General features: G+C 34.6%; 2 protein-coding genes across 2 annotated transcripts in view; one reads left to right on the forward strand and one right to left on the reverse strand.

Moving 5' to 3' along the window:
* Positions 1 to 20,135, reverse strand: part of LOC145732791 (uncharacterized) — a 34,982-nt gene extending 14,847 nt beyond the window's left edge. Inside the window, exons 1-8 of the mRNA XM_081985285.1 lie at positions 19,976 to 20,135; positions 7,527 to 7,895; positions 4,032 to 4,142; positions 3,797 to 3,973; positions 3,581 to 3,740; positions 2,309 to 2,531; positions 1,960 to 2,255; positions 891 to 1,230 (exon numbers count right to left, since the gene is read on the reverse strand). Of these exons, the coding sequence (XP_081841411.1) occupies positions 891 to 1,230; positions 1,960 to 2,255; positions 2,309 to 2,531; positions 3,581 to 3,740; positions 3,797 to 3,973; positions 4,032 to 4,142; positions 7,527 to 7,600 (1,381 nt within the window). The 5' untranslated portion in view covers positions 7,601 to 7,895; positions 19,976 to 20,135. The remainder of the gene's footprint in view (positions 1 to 890; positions 1,231 to 1,959; positions 2,256 to 2,308; positions 2,532 to 3,580; positions 3,741 to 3,796; positions 3,974 to 4,031; positions 4,143 to 7,526; positions 7,896 to 19,975) is intronic.
* LOC145732792 (uncharacterized) lies at positions 16,415 to 19,582 on the forward strand. Its single transcript, XM_081985286.1, has one exon. It carries the CDS (start codon positions 16,415 to 16,417, stop codon positions 19,580 to 19,582), a length of 3,168 nt encoding a protein of 1,055 aa, XP_081841412.1.
* Positions 20,136 to 21,456: the final 1,321 nt, after the last annotated feature.

Genomic DNA, 21,456 nt, shown 5'->3' on the forward strand with positions numbered 1-21,456 from the left:
AAGTTTATGATTAAAAAATGCCCAAATTAATAGCTGCATGTCACAAATGTCTAATTTCTACTCATGGACCTATAAACAAGCATTTGATATGATTTACAACTGTATTAACTATTACAGTGATTTTAAGAGGGTTTTTCTAGTTTTATAACTTTATGAATTTGACAGTTACCACCATTGTGACAGAAGAACTCATGAAACTATAAAATTGTATTTATAAATATTAATATGATTTACACTGATATTGTAGTGATTTTAAGCGTTTTGTTGTTTTATAGCTTTATGGAGTGGTATTTGACAATTTTGTTTGCAATCCTGTATACAGGTGTGGTAAATCCAAAAGCGACCATAGGAAAACCGTGTAACGGACAGAGAAACGTAGGTAATTGCATGCGCGGGAGAGAGACAGAAAACGAAAAAAATATCAAGTAGGCCATATTTTTAGTGCTCTGTTGCCAAACGCCGTAAGTATTCAATACCCTCGACAAACTTACTTACGGCGTTTGACAACAGCGCGCTAAAAATATGGCCTACTTGATATTTTTTTCGTTTTCTGTCTTTCTCCCGCGCATGCAATTACCTACGTTTCTCTGTCCGTTACACGGTTTTCCTATGGTCGCTTTTGGATTTACCACACCTGTATATACACAAATACTTTTGTTGTTTTAATGAATAAGTTAAATGGAGCGTTGTATATTAGTAGTTACCCAGGTTTCAACAAAAGTTTTCCCAATTATCTAAATGTGGTTCGAATTGGCAACACTGGTTCAGTGTTTTTTTGAATAATTATCCAAAAACTTCTTGTCATTTGTCTTCAAGTAAACAGTGTAGAAAAACTGTGTTTTTTGCACTGGATAGCTTGCCTGAACAACAAAATTTCATTGAATTCTCACCTAGAATAGTTTGTAGGAAAGAACTTTTCCCACTTCCAACAGGTCCAATCACCCCAATCAAATCTCCTGACTGAATTGAAAGAGAGATATTCTCTAAAGCGTTATCACTCAATTTGGCACTCCATTTCACAGTCAAATCGTCTGCACTGATTATAGGGCGTTTGCCTTTAAGGTAACCGTTGGTTTGACTGTGAACGTGGGGTTCGTATTCCTCGTTCAGCATAAACTCCTCCAAACGTTTGATGGCAACGAACAATTCAGCCATTTCAGAGATTCCTCTTACGAACATTTGAGACATGGTTTGAGATACGATATTCAGGTAGGACATGATTACGAAAACCTGGAAAATCATTCAATTAATACATGTTTTTTTGATTTTGACAATACAACAACGCAATTAGTAGTGTTAGTAAAAGGTGTTTCAATTTTGAATTAGTGTGCCATGGATATCACGATTTTTGACAGATGACACAGTGAAAGCGTAGTAAGGTAAACATAGGATGTGTATCGTTTTCTAGCCAGGTTAACCGATTAATTCGGACTGGTAAATATACATATATAACGGTTACTGAAAAATATCATTCTCATAGAACAACGGAGATTTGAAGCCAGAAAACCAGAGCAAATGGCCTATAACATTTTTGCCTAATTTCAAGAACCGCGTTCCGTGTAAATTCGGAGCGCGTAACCGTAATCGACAGATGACGCTAGACAGCCATGATACGCCCTCTGTTAGACAACTTTGGAAATAGCTTCGTGTTGTGTCAATCAGTTTTTGTCTTTTTGCGTTAGTCTGTTTGTTTATGTTGATTCTGAATTTGATCACAAATTTAGCCCTCACACCTTCAGGAAAACTGTATTTCAGAATAAGAACATGCAAAGTAAAAAGCAAAGTAAGTGTTGCATTAATTTCATCTGTTCTTTTCTAAATGCAACGCTTTTAGTCTGGATCAAGTTCTGGACATTATTTTTTTACCTCCTAGGACATGAAATAGCCTTTCTACGCCGGCAGTACAGGTACACAATAGGCTTATTTTAGACCGCTTGAAAAAAAATACATTGTTTTTACCTTTGCAGCTGTAATTTGTTGATCTAGAAGGGCTATGGTGAGTAAGGTGGCAAACATGGCCAATCTGGTGGTAAACAAGTTAAAGGCCATGTAAAGACCTCGAACGTAGGAGGACTTGGTGATGATCTTCACTTCGGCTTTCCTGGCAAACCTGATCAGCTTGGCGAACGGTTTTTCCCAGGCGTACATTTTGATCACTTGAATTCCAGATAAAATTTCATCCATAAGACGTACTCTTTCGTCTGTTTTAAGGGCTGTCGCCTTACGGTATACAGCCGAAAGTTTACCGGTATAACCTAAGAAAAAAACGTTATTAATTGATGTGTTGGTGGAGATATTAATCACTAACCTTGTAATGGTACTACAGTGAAAACTGTCATAATTCCACAAACACCAGCCCATCCAGCGTCGACCCACATCAAATAAGTAATAATCAGGGTGACCAAAGGTGCCATCCACATGTGGTGAACAAAAATGGTCACCATATCGAAACGACTCACATCATTGGACAGAAGATTTACAATTTTACCGGAAGCTGTGTCACCAAGGGCGGTTTTACTCAGACGGAGGGACTAAAATTGAACAATAAACAATGTAAATAATGATTAACAGTACATATTAGGTGTACTTTTATAATAAAACTGATTAAATATTTGCTTGGTTATAGACGTTGATATGTGCTGTATTTATACACACAAGGACAAATTTATTTGAGAGTTTTTTTCATTTCAGTGGCAGGATTGGAAAATATTCACTATATTTGTTGGTTTTTAGTCAACAGTGTCCAAGATGCTTTCAACAATTTAAAAGATTCCAAAAAAAACCTACACACTACAATGTTTTGATGCTGGTAAATTTGAATTCTCCTAAATTACCAGAAAATGTTACTGAATAAATGACAATGGCAAAGGTGAAAAAGTTGATTCATTTTTAATTTTCCCTGTATATTTTCCGAATTATTAATAGATCTTTTGCTTCTGATTCCAAAAATACTATACATATAAGCTTTGTTCGGGTTCATGATTTGAACTGTTCAGGAACTGCAGAAAAGGTCCAAACCTATATTCAAAACAGTTCAGAGAATCAATAACCCAAACGTTTTCAAATTATTAAATACAGTGTGGTCCAGTTTTAAGTGTTAATAATTCACCATTTGATAGCTAATCAAAAAATAAGTTGACTTGCATTATGTCATTTTTCTGAAAAACGTTTCCTAAGGAAGATATGAGATTACAAGAGAAGTCTAAGTGTGAGAGACAACATTTAGTCCTCTAGAGGCCAAACAGTTTAACCTATCAAATAATGGGACCATATTCTTGAAAAACCCATTTCATTAGCTATCCATAGACATATAAAAGTGTATATAAAGTGTCCCCAATAAGAGAGTTATTAAGGAATGTATACAAGAAATGACTCAAAAAATTTATAGGACTCTTTTTTTACTAAATTCAAAATTCATTGATTTTGACAACTAGATTAATTGGAATATTTAAAAACGAAACAGATTTGTGAGTATAACAATAGTTTCTTTCGAAAATGAAGGAAAATCTAGCTATTTTCTAATAGTGTTACAAGCAGTCTTCACTTTTCTGACCAATAAAAACCACCCTGTTTAACCTACCTTTCGATAAATTAAAGCACAAGATGCCGCTCTAATCTTCATACCATAATGAAAAGCCAACATAATATACTGGTTGGTGCAAAGGGCTGATATAAAGGTACACAAAGAAATTCCTCCAGCGAATAACAGCGCATCTTCTTTGCTCAGTGTGGTGTCAGCCCTGTAACATTAAAAACTGCTAATTCTGCAATGTTTGCTAGTAAAAACTCAACAAACCTGAAATAAGCCAACAAATTCCCTAACAATAAGGGCTGCACTAAACTGCAGGCTTGCATTATGATCAATGTTACTGCCAGTAACAAGTATTCCGGCCAGAACGTTCGGAAAATGCCCCAAACCAAGCTGGGGTTTTTGTTTTTTGCTTTGGCTTTTTCGTATAATCGATTCCACACCCTAAAAAATTGTAATTATTCTCTCTAGGTGTTCTATTAGTAATGAAAATGTGTAATACCGTTCTAATCGATCCCCTAACAGCATACTTCGATCACTTTTGATTGGATTGTACAGGTCTTTCACTTCCAACACTTTGGTGTAACCATTTTTGAACATGCCAAATGTATATCTGTAAAAAAAATGTTTATTGTATATTTTTAATCTTGTGATCACAAGCCCCGCATATTTAAAACTATCAAAATTGGTAAGAAAATTAGTAGAGTGGTTGTCTTATAATCCAATAATTACTAAGCAATTTGCATATAGTAAAACTTTTTTCCACTAAGTCGTTTTGAATGCTTTATTAGCAAAACATGAAGGCGTGGATCTACATCAAAGTCGTTTATTCATGGGATGCAGTTAAACCTGATCCGTAATTTTCCATTTAAATAATACCTTTTGTATCGATAATGCCTGGCTGATTTTAATGTCATTCAATATATAATCGACCAAACTCGTATCTCGGCCCACACGCAATCGATGCTAATTCATATTTTTACAGCCTTTCCATTTATTGCACTTGGAATTATGATTCAAAAAGGTTGTATAAACCAACTTTTAAGGTCTGAGACTTGCCAAACATAAACCATTTCTATTGATGTTCTAAGACATAATACAAAATTTGCTTCTAAATTTAGAAAAGAATCGAGTCAATCCGGTTCTGGTCTTCTTAAAACTTCGATAACTAATAACTCCAATAAAAACCCACAACAGATGTAATCCTTCCCGCACATAAATTAGAGATATTCTCGACCAGACACCGCTTTTGAAGTTATCTCGGACTTCCTCTACCTCTAAAGTTTTAATGTGGCCTGGGTTATTTTAGAACGATCACAATGCCTGTTCATTTGAGCGGATGTTAGTCAATCTAATCTTTTAATTCCATTCCGAAGAGAAATTAACCAGGTAAAACAGCAATTTTCAGGTTGAATTTGTGGAGATAAGTACTGCAATTGTTTGTAAAAGATACTGTTATCTTTTATACTCAAGTTCTGCACGAGTATTAATTGTTATAATAAACCAAATAGAAGAACATTCCTTTAAAGTGTCAAATCAATAAAAAAAGCCTACCTGGCATCCCCCAAAGACAGTAATAGAGATAAGTCCCTTATTAAAGCCGTCCAATTAAATTTAAGTGTCTATTCTCAACACTCTTGCAGGTTTTTATTTGTTTTGTGTTTTGTTTGGTAATAATCCCTGCATATACGAATGTTTTATAGCTTTTAACCTCTCCATATATGCGTCCGCTTATTAAATTGCAAATAAATGCACGTGCGCGCATACATCTTAATTATTTTCCTGACATTCGGAATTACACACTCCGGAGAAGTGAAGATATTCAAAGTCAAGTTTCGACCCTTGTCAAAATGATTGATGGTTTTTAAGGGGTGCTTTAAAGTGTGGAAGATCAAATTACATGCAGTTCGATATGTTTGGGTGTTTATTTTGGTCTCGATTTTAATGACCTGTTTCAACGAGTCTGTCATTGGAAACAGTGATTTGTCAGCTTATGGGATTGTTTATTTAGGGAGAGAAATTTTGACCTTAGGCCTGAAAGTTAAAAAAGTTTAATGCTAAGTTTACATATGTGCAGTATTTGCCTAAATCTTGACCAAAGGGAAGATTGCCGGTAGGTTTTTGTTCACCAAAATGCCTTTTTGCATGCAAAATACCTTGAAACTTCTATTATTGTTCAAAATGCCTCATACTTATGCCTTAAAACTGCCTAAAATGCCTCAAACTGAGTCAGGATACCTTCAAATGTTCAAACGTGACAGTTTTTAGGTTGGATTAAGTAGCATGTCTGCTTTTACAATTTGTACATGACTTTGGACTATTGTCAAAATGTCGATAACGGTTAATGATTCAATAAAAATGACTTCCTCAGGTTACGTGACTATTTATCCATAATATTAAATTGACTTTTTTAAAGGTCCCGTGAAAGTTGAATTGATTTTTTAAGGTCAGGTGACTGTTTTTCCAAATTCTGAAAAACAAAAAATAATTTTTGTACGGTTGCCTGAAATTACCGATTTATATTTTGACGTTTGCACGAATCTTCTAACTATCATAGTAACCAAGTTTGCACGTGTCAAATAAAGACACTTATCATTTAAAAGAAACAGTTGAAAAATTGCTAATTTAAATTTAGACAGTAGTAAAATTGTAAGAACTAGGTCACGTGACTTGATAATTCAATTTTTGAGCTTGCAACATTGTAAAGGACAGTTGACATTGTCAAAAACAGTCACGTGAACTTCAAAATACAGTTTAAACTTTGAAAAATGGTAAATTAAATTTAGACAGTTGTAAAAACTTAAATTGCAAAATGACGTTGAAAATGCAAAGCTGCATGTTCTTGCAAAACTTTTTAAGGCCAGTTGATATCTGTCAAAATTAGTCACGTGACCTTTAAAATGTGGTTAAAAATTAAAAAATGTGGTAAATTAAATTTGTCACAGACACATCACGTGACTTTGATTATGTCATTTTAGAGCTTGCAACACTGTCCAAGCCAACTGACACCTGTCAAAAACAGTCACGTTGACTTTAAAATGTAATTTAAATGTTGATCATTTGGTAAATAAAATTTAGACAGTTGTAAAAGCTGAAATTGTAAAATACACGTTACGTGACGTTAATAATACAATTTTGAGCTTGCAACACTGTAAAAGTCAGTTAACATTGTCAAAAACAGTCCTGTGAACTTCAAAACGCAGTTTAAACTTTGAAAAATGGTAAATTAAACTTAAACAGTTGTTAAAACTTAAATTCCAAAAGACACATCACGTGACTTTAAATAATGCCATTTTAGAGGTTGCAACACTGTCCAAGCCAACTGACAACGGTCAAAAGCAGTCACGTGACTTTAAAATGTAATTTAAATGTTGATTATTTGGTAATTAAATTTAGACAGTTGTAAAAGCCGAAGTTGTAAAATACACGTTACGTGAAGTTAATAATACAATTTTGAGCTTGCAACACTGTAAAAGCCAGTTGACATTGTCAAAAACCGTCACGTGACCTTTAAAATTTGGTTTAAAATTTAAAAATTTGGTATTGCAAATTTATATTTGCAAGAGACACGTCACGTGACTTTGATCATGTCATTTTAGAGCACTGTCCAAGCCAACTGACGCCTGTCAAAAACAGTCACGTGACTTTAAAATGTAATTTTGTTATATTAATACACTACGTTTTGAAATATACAGACAATGCCTCAAATGCCTTATAAATATTTCAAAATGCCTTGTAATACACACTGTACACAGTGGGAAGTTTGTTGAAAGCTAAAAGCTGCTTTTTTGACCAAAAACTAAATACTACAGATGTAAACTTACCAAAAGTCAACATGTGCAGCATTTGTGTATAATTCAGCACAGTGAGTTAGTTTGTGATTGGTCAAAAAAAGCAGCTTTCACCTGGCTGCCTTTTCTTGACCAATCACTAAAGACCAAAACACATGTGGACACAGTGCAAAAAGAAAAAAATTAGATAACAAACCATTACTTACGTGAAAAACATAAGCCCCAAAAACGTGGACTTATCCCTAGGATTGGGATTAACAGTTTCTTCGGTGAAATCCATCTTGTGTTGGTTTTAACAGGCACTCACGCAAAAATCATTCAGCAGATTTACTTAAAATTGTTCTGGTAGTAAAAGAACCACCTATTTTTAGCCAGTTTCGCACTTCCCAGACTTTGTGATTTACGGATTATTTATAAATTCCCCGGTTTTGGTTGGATTCCTTCTGGACAGGCCGACTTTCTTCAGCTTTTACAGCCCTGTTTGTTTAATTCCTTTTTTTTTCTGTGAGAGGAATAAATCCAGATTTACGATCCAGGCTCAGTCTTTAGAAATTCAGTCTTTGGAGGTCTCCGATCTGAAACAAAGACTTAATTAGTAAACTGTGGTTGATCGTAGTTTCTGTTCACAGTTAACTGACCGGCAATTTTAAGCGTGAAATTGCATCGGTTTGCATTTAAAAGCAACTTAATCAGACCGGTCATGTCAAGTGTGGAAATTTTCTTATAAAGTAATTCGAAACTGCTTTCCGTTAATTGCCCATCACAAGGATATCGGCTTACCTTAGTGGGAAGAAGAGTTATCTTATTATTTTTCGCATAATTTGCAATGATGCACCAGATGTGAATATTAATTTTGCTGACTTGATTTAACTAATTTGTCATTTTCTTTATAAAACCATTTCCGATCTTCAAAATAAACTGATAACAAAACATCGTCCTTGATTCATCACGAATGATTTGCGGAAACTAGAGATAAATTGTTAATATCAATTTGTTAAACGTTTTGTGTGCACGAGACATGTTGTAATATCAACTTGAAGGTCGTTTCATTTAATTGTTGCTCAGTCATTTAAATTAAATCGAAAAATGCATCTCTCCTAACAGTAACAAGGAAAATTTTATTCAAAAATTGAGGACAACAGTAAACTTAAAATTGCCCAGCAACTCTACCAAACGTATAATGATCATTTGTTACTACCAATTAAATTTAACAATAACTCGTCATAGTTTACTTTTCTGGCACAATTCCGTAAACATTTTCAGTAAGATTATACATTATCTCTTAAGATTTTTTTGTTTTAAGTGTAAGAAGAGCTAATTAGTTCTAATTGGCAATCAGTAGTACAGGATTGCCTAATTAGATTTATTAGGAAATAGACAAATAAACAAACAAACTCCCTGAAAAACTAATTTACTTTTACAGCTCGATGAATCAATATTGACAGATGTAACGTGTCACAAGTTCACATTTGGGAAAATCTCAGCACAGTGGATAAATTGTGATTCACAATCACAAACTTACTTATTGAATATTTTCATGTTTGAACAGTTTGTATATTGTATGCAGAAATGCAACAACTAAATACTGTATTTTTTGTACTATATTTTTACATAAATACCATCAGAATCTGTTGTAGTTGCGTATATGATTTAGAATTTTCATAATTTTTGTTTTATAGCTTCATAGTTTGCAAATATTGATAAGAGTGACTCCTTGATAGTACTAAACACTGCCAGAATATGACCATAAAACTATAAAATGGTTTACTGTCGTTTAGTTAACGTAATTTCTGTTTCTGGTTAATGAAGCTACAAAATGCAGATTATGCGTTATATTATGAAAAGTATTAGTTTTATAGGTCGTTTAGTAAAGTTTGTCAGTTCTGGGAAAGCTTTACTATAAAACTATCAAAATGTCACTTATAGAGTCACCTTTTTACTAACTTTTACTCAACTAATTGAATTAAATGGTATTACTACAGTAATCAATATAATCATGTACGTCATAGTTTGAAGTAGACCCAATTAAGTGTAATACAACTTTGAAATTCCTAATTATTTTTTTTATAACTGCCAGTCACATTTCTAGGTATTTATGAGTCAAAGCAACATGTTTAGAATTGTTGAAAATCTTTAAAAACATTCTTGGAACTGAAGCATTAACTCATTAGTTTTAGAACAAACTTCTAATGCTTGAATTAACTGTAAATAGTTCTAATATTAGACCCCAAATATACAACTTTCCGCACGTTTACTATAGTTGATCGTGGACAAACTTTTACTTATTAATAGATTTGTAAATTTTGCACTTTTTTTTACTGTTATCGCACATTAAAATCAGTGTAGTAATGTTAAAACGTGAACCTTGGTATTTCATAATCACATAATGAATTAACGTGTGTAGTAAAGCATTTTCACTAGCGCAAGTTCCAAATCGACCTTTGGATCAATGCTAAACAATTTCTGTTCTCAAAACATGTGAAAAGATAACACGAAAATGATTTGGCAAAAAAAATGACTTCACTAGATTATTTAAGTTTTTCCGGTACTACTTACATGAAAAAAAATTTTGTCACCCAAAAAATCACTGTACAAAAAAACTTTGCGTAGTACCAATTTGGCAGTACTATCGGCAACTTGGTACAAATCGAAGTACAACCTGAATAGTAGAACGTACAGCCGGGAACTAACAACTATATGATCAGAAAAACTCGTGGCCATCATCTTTTGAATGCTGCGTTGCCGCTATTAATCTATAAATACCCAAACCACTGTTTCAATTTATGTTATCAGTACCGTTAATTTTGATTCGTTTTGTCCTTAAACTGTTGTTCTGATGATTTTTTTTTGGTTGGGTTATTGGGAGAAAAACGTGCTTTTTTCTGGACTAATTAGACGTGGCAACCTTGTAGAAACTTGACTGAAGAACTCTCGACGTGAAGAAGAATTCGAGAATGACTAATCTAAAATCTTTCAGCTAATTTCAATTTGCGAATTATCCTGGGGCATTGTGTTATGTAATAACCCGATCTCAGCTAAGGAACAGTTCTGTTATGTTCAGATAAATTTAACTTGAGGTTAATTATTTCCGAAAATACTGGCTCTTATAAAAACTGCATATTGGTTGCTGATAATGACTGGGTCTTGTTAAAGGTTATTTGAGAATTGCAAGTAATCTGGGGGTCATTTTTGCGCAACAATTTATTGTTTGCCCAGATTACGATGTAATAGACAAATTTATGATTGGCCAAGTCATTATTGAGTCAAATTAAGGTCTCAAACACTGGAATGGTTAGAAAATGGCAAATAAAGTCGAATTTTGCTTCCTATTAAACAACAAATCATTGAGGTTTATTTGGAGTTATCAATAATTAGTTATCAACCCTCAAATCAATGTTGTCAACTGCTGTCATTTAAAAAAATGCATATGAGGGTTGCATTGTGTTTCTGGCAGTTCATATTTTGACACCGCTTTTCTTACTGACTATACCAAATTTTGTAGTGTTTTTTTCATGTTATTGGATAGGAAATTTAATGAGGATTCCAAAAATATAGTTAAAACAGTCATTTTCACACTCCAAGTGGGTTTTACAGGCTCTTTCGTCCCTGACTGTTCTTTTAATCTGTGTTTCCGGCAGTTTATACTTTGACACCACTTTTCTCTTTGACTGTACCCAATTTTGAAGTGTTTTTTTCATGCTATTGGATAGGAAATTTAATGAGGATTCCAAAAATGTGCTTAAAACAGTCATTTTCTCACTCCAACTGGGTTTTACAGGCTATTTTGTCCCTGACTGTTCTTTTAAACTGTGTTTCTGGCAGTTTATAATTTGACAACACTTTTCTCCCTGACTGTACCCAATTTTGAAGTGTTTTTTTCATGTTATTGGATAGGAAATTTAATGAGGATTCCAAAAATGTGCTTAAAACAGTCATTTTCAAACTCCAAGTGGGTTTTAAAGGCTATTTTGTTCCTGACTGTTCTTTTAAACTGTGTTTCTGATGGTTTTTACTTTGACACCACTTTTCTCTTTGACTGTACCCAATTTTGAAGTGTTTTTTTCATGCTATTTTATAGGAAATTTAATGAGGATTCCAAAAATGTGCTTAAAACAGTCATTTTCTCTCTCCAAGTGGGTTTTAAAAAATATTTTTTCCCTGACTGTTTTAACTAACTGTGTTTCTGGCAGTTTATAATTTGACACCGCTTTTCTCCCTGACTGTACGCAATTTTGAAGTGTTTTTTTCATGCTATTGGATAGGAAATTTAATGAGGATTGCAAAAATGTGCTTAAAACAGTCATTTTCTCACTCCAACTGGGTTTTACAGGCTATTTTGTCCCTGACTGTTCTTTTAAACTGTGTTTCTGGCAGTTTATAATTTGACAACACTTTTATCCCTGACTGTACCCAATTTTGAAGTGTTTTTTTTCATGTTATTGGATAGGAAATTTAATGAGGATTCCAAAAATGTGCTTAAAACAATCATTTTCTTACTCCAAGTGGGTTTTACAGGCTATTTTGTCGCTGACTGTTCTTTCAAACTGTGTTTCTGGCAGTTTATAATTTGACACCACTTTTCTCCCTGACTGTACCCAATTTTGAAGTGTTTTTTTCATGTTATTGGATAGGAAATTTAATGAGGATTTCAAAAATGTGCTTAAAACAGTCATTTTCTCACTCCAACTGGGTTTTACAGGCTATTTTGTCCCTGACTGTTCTTTCAAACTGTGTTTCTGGCAGTTCAAACTTTGACACCGCTCCTCTCCCGGACTGTACTAAATTTTGTAGTGTTTTTTTCATGTTATCTATAGGAAATTTAATGAGGATTCCAAAAATGTGCTTAAAAGAGTCATTTTCACACTCTAAGTAAGTTTTACAGGCTATTTTGTCCCTGACTGTTCTTTTAAACTGTGTTTCTGGCAGTTTATAATTTGACACCATTTTTCTCATTGACTGTACCCAATTTTGAAGTATTTTTTTCATGTTATTGGATGGGAAATTTAATGAGGATTCCAAAAATGTGCTTAAAACAGTAATTTTCTCACTCCAACTGGGTTTTACAGGCTATTTTGTCCCTGACTGTTCTTTCAAACTGTGTTTCTGGCAGTTTATACTTTGACACCACTTTTCTCCCTGATTGTACCCAATTTTGAAGTGTTTTTTCATGCTATTGGATAGGAAATTTAATGAGGATTCCAAAAATGTGCTTAAAACAGTCATTTTCACACTCCAAGTGGGTTTACAGGCTATTTTGTCCATGACTGTCCTTTCAAACTGTGTTTCTGTCAGTTTATACTTTGACACCACTTTTCTCCCTGACTGTGCTCAATTTTGAAGTGTTTTTTTCATGCTATTGGATAGTAAATTTAATGAGGATTCCAAAAATGTGCTTAAAACTGTCATTTTCTCACTCCAAGTGGGTTTAACAGGCTATTTTCTCCCTGACTGTTCTTTCAAACTGTGTTTCTAGCAGTTTATACTTTGACACCACTTTTCTCCCTGACTGTACCCAATTTTGAAGTATTTTTTTCATGTTATTGGATAGGAAATTTAGTGAGGATTCCAAAAACGTGCTTAAAAACATGATTTGGTCACTCCAAGTGGGCTTTACAAATGATTTTGTCCCTGACTGTTTTTTCAAACTGTGTTTCTGGCAGTTTATACTTTTCTCCCTGACTTTACGTGATTTTGTAATGTTTTTTATGCCATTAGATAGGAAATTTAATGAGGATTCCAAAAATGTGCTTAAAAACATGATTCGGTCACTCCAAGTGGGCTTTGCAGGCAATTTTGTCCCTGACTGTCCTTTAAACCGTGTTCAAATTTCAGATCACAGTATTACTGATTTGTAAATTTATTGTACCAAACCAGTGTTTCCTAAACTACTCGAAAAAGGTGAAACTTACAAAAAAAATTCAAGACACCAAAAATGTTACAAATTAACTCCTTAACTCAGAACCGTAAGTTTGCAGGACCGTTTTTGTTTCCAGTATACAGGATGTGCATGAAAAGTGTGGTGATTGAATGTTTTTGGTCACCCTGTACGCATTTTTGCAGATAGAATTTTTTGCTCCACACCACTGGAAAGAGGAGCTTAAAATGGTTAATTTGAGTGGTTCAACCTCCCTGGACTCCTAAAAAAAAACGAGTTACAGGGTGGTCAAACCTCACCTAATTTGAAAATTTGTTGCATCAAACCAGTTTTTGCTAAATAACTAGATTTATGACTTTTCAAATTAATGACAGCCATGACAAGAAAATGATATTTTTTAAGCAAATTTTAATTAATTAAGCCCATAAATTTACTGGTAAAATTGGTAAATTTTTCTGTCACACTAAATTTTACTTTTCCAATTTTGCTTTCTAATTTACAAACAATTTGTCAAACTATTAATGCTAATAAAAACAAATTAAACAACATTCAACCAATCAATTAAATATCACAATGACTGACACAATGTATTAGTTGCGTCTTTTGAAGGTTATCATTTTCGAGATTAAATTAACCAGAATGGAGTGAAAACGAATTGATAAAGATAACTATACAAACATAGTAAATATATTGTTGTAATGTACTGCCTGCAATAATTCTAGATTAACAAACAAAAATAACTCAATGTTGAGGTGCGAGAGAAGTGGCAACACCGCGGACCGACAGAGCATCTACAAGTCTTATAAGGTGGACACGAGCCTCCCCTTTGCTCCGTATATTTCAGTTGAAATAAAGTGTAAATCAAAGAAATAAATACAGTCCATTATTATCAACGTTAACATTGGTCCTTCGAGCCGGATTTTGGTGAAGTTTGGAGAAGAATAAACCAAAAACAGTGCCCATATTAGTGAAACTAAAGGCCACATCGACGAAGTTATTAACGCGGTGCAGTCGTGCACTTGACGCCACTTGAAGGAAAACGCAATTTCAAGAAATTTGCGCCACGGGTCAGACGGCAAGTAGAGTTTATTTATTATTTTGTAAAATATACCTTCGACTGTGTCATAAATGGCTAACATTACGGAATTGAAAGCCAAAAGGGGTGCTGTAAAATCCAAGCTAACTCGTTTGAGAACTTATTTACAGGAAAATGTTATAGGAAAAATTAATGTTCCTGATAGTGTATACAATCAGTTACAAGTTAGGTTGGAAAAAACAGAACCTCTTTTCGAAGAGTTTGAAACACTACAGTCAGATATAGAGTTGCTAGATGATTCCGACGCAGGCGAAAATGAAAGAACTTTGTTTGAAAATATATATTTTGAGTTGATTGGCGAGGTTAAGGCTATTTTAAAGGTTCGCTTTGAGAGTTTAATTGCAGTGGATCGGTTGAGTGCGGTTCATGCTGAATCAGTGGTTGGTTCAACGTCTAACGATCAGGTTCGCTCTATGGTAAAATTACCTCCAATATCAATACCAACCTTTGATGGTGATTACAATCATTGGTTAGAGTTTAAGGACATTTTTACAGCACTGGTTCATGATAATGAAACACTCACAAATATACAGAAGTTTTATTACCTTAGAGCTTCTTTAGTGAAGGAGGCTGCTCAAAGTATTAAGTCGTTGCAAGTATCCTCTGATAATTATGCTGTTGCCTGGCAAAGTTTGTCAGATCGTTTTGAAAACAAAAATATGATTATTCACAGTCACATTCGAGATATTTTTGAACATCCTAAGATTGTTAAAGAGTCACACGTTGAGTTAAGAAATTTATTTGACACATACACAAAACATTTGCGGGCTCTTAAAGCATTAGGAGAAGAAACTGAATCTTGGGATCGTTTAATTATATACATTATGTGTAATAAATTTGATGCAGTTACTAGACGCGATTGGGAAAGTTTTAAAATTACAGGCGACTTACCAACGATGAATGATATAAATACATTTTTAAAACAAAAATGCGATATTCTGGAAAAGTTGGAAAGCTGCAAACTTAATAAACCCTCAGGTGAAAGTCAAGTTAGCAAGAAAACTCGAGGCTACGGGTTTTCGGCTATTGAAAAAATGAAATGTTACTTCTGTCATGAAGAACATAGTGTATTTAATTGCAGTAAATTTTTGGGTTTGTCGGTAGCTGGGCGCATTTCCGAAGTAAAGAGATTAAAATTGTGCTCTATTTGCCTTAGAGACACACATCCATTTTGGAAATGCAAAATGAGAAAATGTTTCAAATGTCATAAGGCACACAACACAGTTTTACATTTTGACCGAGAAATTCCTAACAATCAACCAAATGTGCCAACCGCTGGCGCTCAAGAAAACGTTATAGAATCACCCGAGAATTCGACCGCCGCCATTGCACGCGTTGGGACCGGGGCCGATCGAAATATAATCGAATCGCAATGCGACGTTGCGCGATTGGGCGGACCGTCCCAAGTTTTGTTATCGACTGCGATGGTTTTACTAATGGGAGATAATGGTAAAATAATAAAGGCACGCGCTTTACTGGACGGGGGTTCACAATCAAATTTTTTATCTGAAAGGTTATGCGACAGTTTAGGATTAATATCGACTCCAATTGAGCATATAGTAAAAGGCATTGGTCAAACAGTTACAAATGTAAATAAATTAGCAAGTTTAACTATTCAATCGTGTAATGGTGATTTTCAGCAAAAAATAAAATGTCTTGTTTTACCTAATATAATATGCAAATTACCAACTGTCAGTTTTAATAAACAGATAATTAAAATTCCAACTTGGATGAAATTGGCAGATCCTACATTTAACGAGGTAAGTGACATAGATTTACTGTTGGGTTCTGATATTGTTTGGAGAATTTTAATTCCTGGCTACGAGACATTAGGAAAACATTTGCCTGTATTAAAAAATACATTATTTGGTTGGGTGATTGCAGGAGAAGTAGGAATGTCTGGCAGTTCACAAATTTCACAAGTTAATTATTGCAATTTGGTGATAAATTCAGACGCACTAACAGATAATATTATTGTTAAGTTTTGGGAATTGGAAGAATTAAGTAAGACTAAAATATTATCTGAGAGTGAGAAAATTTGTGAAGATTATTTTACAAAGACTGTCAAAAGAGATGAGTCAGGAAGGTTTGTTGTTAAAATACCGTTTAAGCCCAATCTAAAAATGTTAGGGAGTTCCCAAGAAATTGCCAAGCGAAGATTTGAGCTGCTTGAACGAAAATTAATTAAAAACTCAGAACTTAGAGTAGAGTATAACGATTTTATGAGAGAATATTGCGAACTTAAACATATGTCAGAATGTGATGAAGAAAGTAGTGAAGGTTTTTTCCTACCACATCATGCGGTCTTGAAAACGACTAGTCTAACTACTAAGTGCAGGGTAGTCTTCGATTCTTCTTGCAAAACTGACACAGGATTATCCCTCAATGATGTCCAGTATGTAGGGCCGACCTTACAACAAGATATTTTTTCTATATTGACTAGATTTCGAACTCATTTATATGTCATGACAGCCGACATTTCAAAAATGTATCGGCAAATACTGGTGGATACAGATGAGCGAAAATATCAAAGGATATTTTGGCGTTTTTCAGAAACCGATGAACTTAAGATTTATGCTCTGAATACCGTGACTTACGGCAATGCTTCATCGCCTTATCTAGCAGTAAAATGTTTATTTTACTTGGCTGAAGAAGTAGAAAGCGAGCATCCATATACTAGTAAAATAATAAAAAGGGATTTTTATATGGATGATCTGCTTACAGGATCGAACAGTCAAGAAGAAATATTAGAACTCCAAAAAAGCGTAACTTCAGTTCTCAGATCAGCCGGGTTTTCGCTACGGAAATGGTTATGTAATGATGATGACATCTTGAAAAGGTTTGAGCTGGATGAAAGTTTAGATGTCAGCATGATACACATTGGCCAAGGAGAACAAAATAAAACTCTTGGAATATACTGGGATTCCAACAATGATTTAATCTGTTATAAAATCAATGTTCCTAATATGTTAAATGTTGAGTGTCTTAGTAAAAGAGCAATATTATCAATAATTTGTCAGATATTTGATCCTTTAGGGCTTTTAGGTCCTCTGATAATCAGGGCAAAGATAGTCATTCAAGATTTATGGAAACACAAGGTAGGTTGGGATGAGCAAATACCACAGCAAGTACTGGAGTCCTGGAGTGAGTTTCATCGAGATCTGGACAATATTGGTAGCATTAGGATCCCAAGACATGCCATGATAAATGGGTATGTTGCTTTTGAGATACATGGATTTTGCGACGCGTCAAACAAAGCTTATGGAGCTTGCGTGTATCTTCGTTGCCAGTTGCCCTCGATGGAGTGGGTTGCAAATTTATTATGTGGAAAGTCTAGGGTAGCTCCGTTGAAACAAATAAATATACCACGGCTAGAGTTATGCGGAGCTGTTCTGTTGAGTAATTTAGTAAAAAAGGTAGCCGAGTCGTTGGAAATAAAGCCCAGTAAGCAGTACCTTTGGACGGATTCAACAATTGTACTAGCGTGGATCAGAGGTACCCCAACCAGATGGAAAACTTTCGTAGCAAACAGGGTAAGTGAGATACAAACGTTGTCCAACGCCAATGACTGGGGACATGTGAATTCAGGCGACAATCCCGCTGACTTATTGTCAAGAGGTGCTTTAGCAACAGATTTAAGTCAGAGTAAGTTGTGGTGGTTTGGACCCAAATGGCTCAAGCTCAATTTTTCTGAATGGAATTTACCAACGGAAGTTTTGCCAGAAATTATACCAGAACAGTGCAATTCCCTGACTTGCACGTTATTAACAAAAGAAAACGATGTTATAACAGAGTTAACAAATAGATTTTCGTCTCTACCGAAAATTGTAAGAATCCTTGCGTACGTTTTAAGGTTTACTAAAAATATTAAAGAAAATCAGAGACAATTAGGAGCACTTTTACCTTTAGAAATTGACAAAGCTTTAAAATGTTTAATTATTGCCGTTCAAAAACAATGTTTTTCACTCGAATACGACCTTCTTTCTCGAAATAAACCCATTAATAAAAAAAGTAAATTGTTAACCTTATATCCATTCATTGATGATGGCTTAATTCGGGTAGGAGGAAGATTAAGGAACGCGAGTCAATCGTTTGACAAAAAACACCCGATAATTCTCCCTAGTAAACATCGGTTAACTAAATTAATAATAACGCAAGAACATGAACGACTATTACATTGCGGTGTCCAGACGCTTCTTTGCTCAATCAGAGAGCGTTTTTGGCCGATATCGGGACGAGGTGTTTGCAAAAATATTGTTCGCAATTGCGTGGTGTGCTTTAAGGCGAACCCAAAACCGTTAGAGTATTTGATGGGGGATTTACCTGCCTGTCGAGTAAACAGTTCACCACCGTTTGCAAATGTTGGTACTGATTACGGAGGTCCTTTCTATATCAAGGATAGAAAAACTCGGGGAGCAAAGATTACAAAGGCTTGTATGTGCTTATTTGTCTGTATGTCCGTCAAGGCAGTTCATATAGAGCTCGTCACTGAACTAACCACTGAGGCTTTCATGGCTGCATTTAGACGATTTATTAGTCGCCGAGGTAGACCAGTAAATATTTATTCCGATAACGGGACCAACTATGTAGGCGCGAATAATGAAATTAAAGCTGTTTATGAATTTTTAAAACAAAAGTCTGAAATTATTGCCAATCAACTCTCAAACGAACTAATTCAATGGCATTTCATCCCAGCAAAATCGCCTAGCTTCGGAGGCATTTGGGAAGCCGGTATTAAAAGTTCAAAATCGCATATTAAACGTGTAATTGGTAATAAGACTTTAACGTTCGAGGAACTTGCGACCATTTTGACACAAATCGAGGGTATATTAAATTCGCGTCCATTATGTCCGATGACGTCTGACCCTGAAGATTGTTCAGCTTTAACTCCTGCGCATTTCCTGATTGGCAAATCCTTAACAGCTCTTCCAGAAAGAGATTTAACTCAAGTGCCAGAAAACCGTTTAAAACACTGGCAGAATCTCCAAGTAATGGGTCAACACTATTGGTCTAGGTGGCATAAAGAATATTTATGTGAACTACAGACCAGAGTCAAGTGGAAACAGAAGTTTTCAGATTTGCTCCAAATTGGATCGCTAGTGATTTTGAAAGAGGATCATGCACCACCCTGCAACTGGCCGCTAGGACGAGTAACCGAACTAATGCCTGGAGCGGACGGTGTGGTACGTGTTGTGAAAGTGCGCGTAAGAAATAACAACGTAACGAGAGGTGTAAACAAGCTTTGTGTTTTGCCAAATGATGATTGGACTCAGAAGACCGATCATAATTAAGATATTAAGGATATGTAAAAGGCCTGTTGGCTTGTTTTTTCGCTACTGTTAGGTTTATTTAAATGACAATAATGTAAGTTTTAAGGAAACAGTAGTACATAATATTAGATTAAGTTAGTTATAAGCAAGTTGTTCAAGTTTCTTGTAGCATTGGACTTAAAGCGTAAATTTATATATTAGTTGTTAGTTAAATAGTTTCGAAAGTACCGGAGTACTTCCAAGGCGGGCGGAATGTTGAGGTGCGAGAGAAGTGGCAACACCGCGGACCGACAGAGCATCTACAAGTCTTATAAGGTGGACACGAGCCTCCCCTTTGCTCCGTATATTTCAGTTGAAATAAAGTGTAAATCAAAGAAATAAATACAGTCCATTATTATCAACGTTAACACTCACTTTGGACGTGGATTTTAACCGATTTGAACTCACTGGACTTTTTGGCACAAACACTTTTTCGCACTTAAAAATCACTCAGCACTAAATCCGACACGACCACCTACCCTATTAAGTTCCTCTATTAAAATGATAAAATTGGCGTTAAATCCTTGCTTTAATGAGGTTTGTTAATTATCTTTTATCTGGCCAGGCATATTTGTTGAAGGAGTTTTAGCAAAGGACATGATTAGCAGATTTTGTGATCGTAATGAAGTGGCTAGATTTTTGAGCGTGAATTAACAATTTTATTATGTCACAATTTGAAGGTGATGACGGTTATCTTGTTATTTTTGATGACGTACTAATAATCACTAACTTTTAATTTTAACTGTTACATGGAGAGTCTGAAAGGAAAGTTGGATCCACTTTGAGAATTTTTGCAATATCTCAAAAGATTGTAATTTGTGATAATATAAGGTATTTTATGAAAAGTCTTCAGAATTGAAGTAAACAAGTCTAAATTCCATTTTATGTTGCAAATAATTTGTTTAAGACACACGTTGAGAATGACTTTCACTTGAAAACAGTAGAACGTACAGTAAGTAAATCTTGAGTAAATAATGTATTAATCTTTACATGTTTGATGTTATATTACTTACGTTGAAGAGTTAAGCAATATATGAAAAATTACTTCCTACCAATTATAATAAAATAACACTACCACTGGACAGGCGGGATATTTATGCAAATACCTTTTGGTAAGTAACCAAAATGCGTTTGGAATACTAAAATAATTAATTTAAATAATGGTGCGACAATTACGTAATAATTTTTCGAGCGTTATATTATGTTTTAAACTGCTGAAAAGCTGGAGAGTACCTAATTCGTTCTTGTCAGCCAAAAAGGAAATACCGATGAGAAATAGAGGCAGTAACTTCTACACGTACAAGATTATCGCAAGCAACGTCGACGATAATAAAAAAGCGATTTGCGGAAAAAGCAGCAAAACGTGATACGAGTTATTTTAAAAGCGAGGAGTACCTCTGAACGCCCACATTGTAACATTACAAAACCGAGTAGGTACTACCGGATACTGTCTATTAAATGTCTAGCTGGACCGTAAAATTTATGGTCATGCTGGTCGGGTACCATATCGATGCATGTTCAGTCAGAAATGGTACGAATTCTACCCTGTAACTATTTAACGTTCAAAGTAATGTTTCAATCTGTCAGGGTCATGTGACAATTCCTTACTGGTGGAAACAGATCAAACACGTGATTGTGTGATTGAATCACAAACCACAAATTATTAAAATGATTCTCTTTTGAAAAACCATGCTGTCAACTGTCAAAAGATGTGCTAAGGGCAGGAAACAAATTACTGGAAACTACTATTTTTTAACTATTTTTTAATAAGTTGTCAGTTTTACTTTAAACAGATTAATTGATCCAAGGAAACACTCGTGTCAAAAGTAAAAAAAAAGTGTCAAAATTATGAAGAA

Source organism: Ips typographus, linkage group LG8, assembly GCF_016097725.1.
Source record: "Ips typographus isolate SLU linkage group LG8, UJ_Ityp_2.0, whole genome shotgun sequence".
Classification (NCBI taxonomy): Eukaryota; Metazoa; Arthropoda; class Insecta; order Coleoptera; family Curculionidae; genus Ips; species Ips typographus.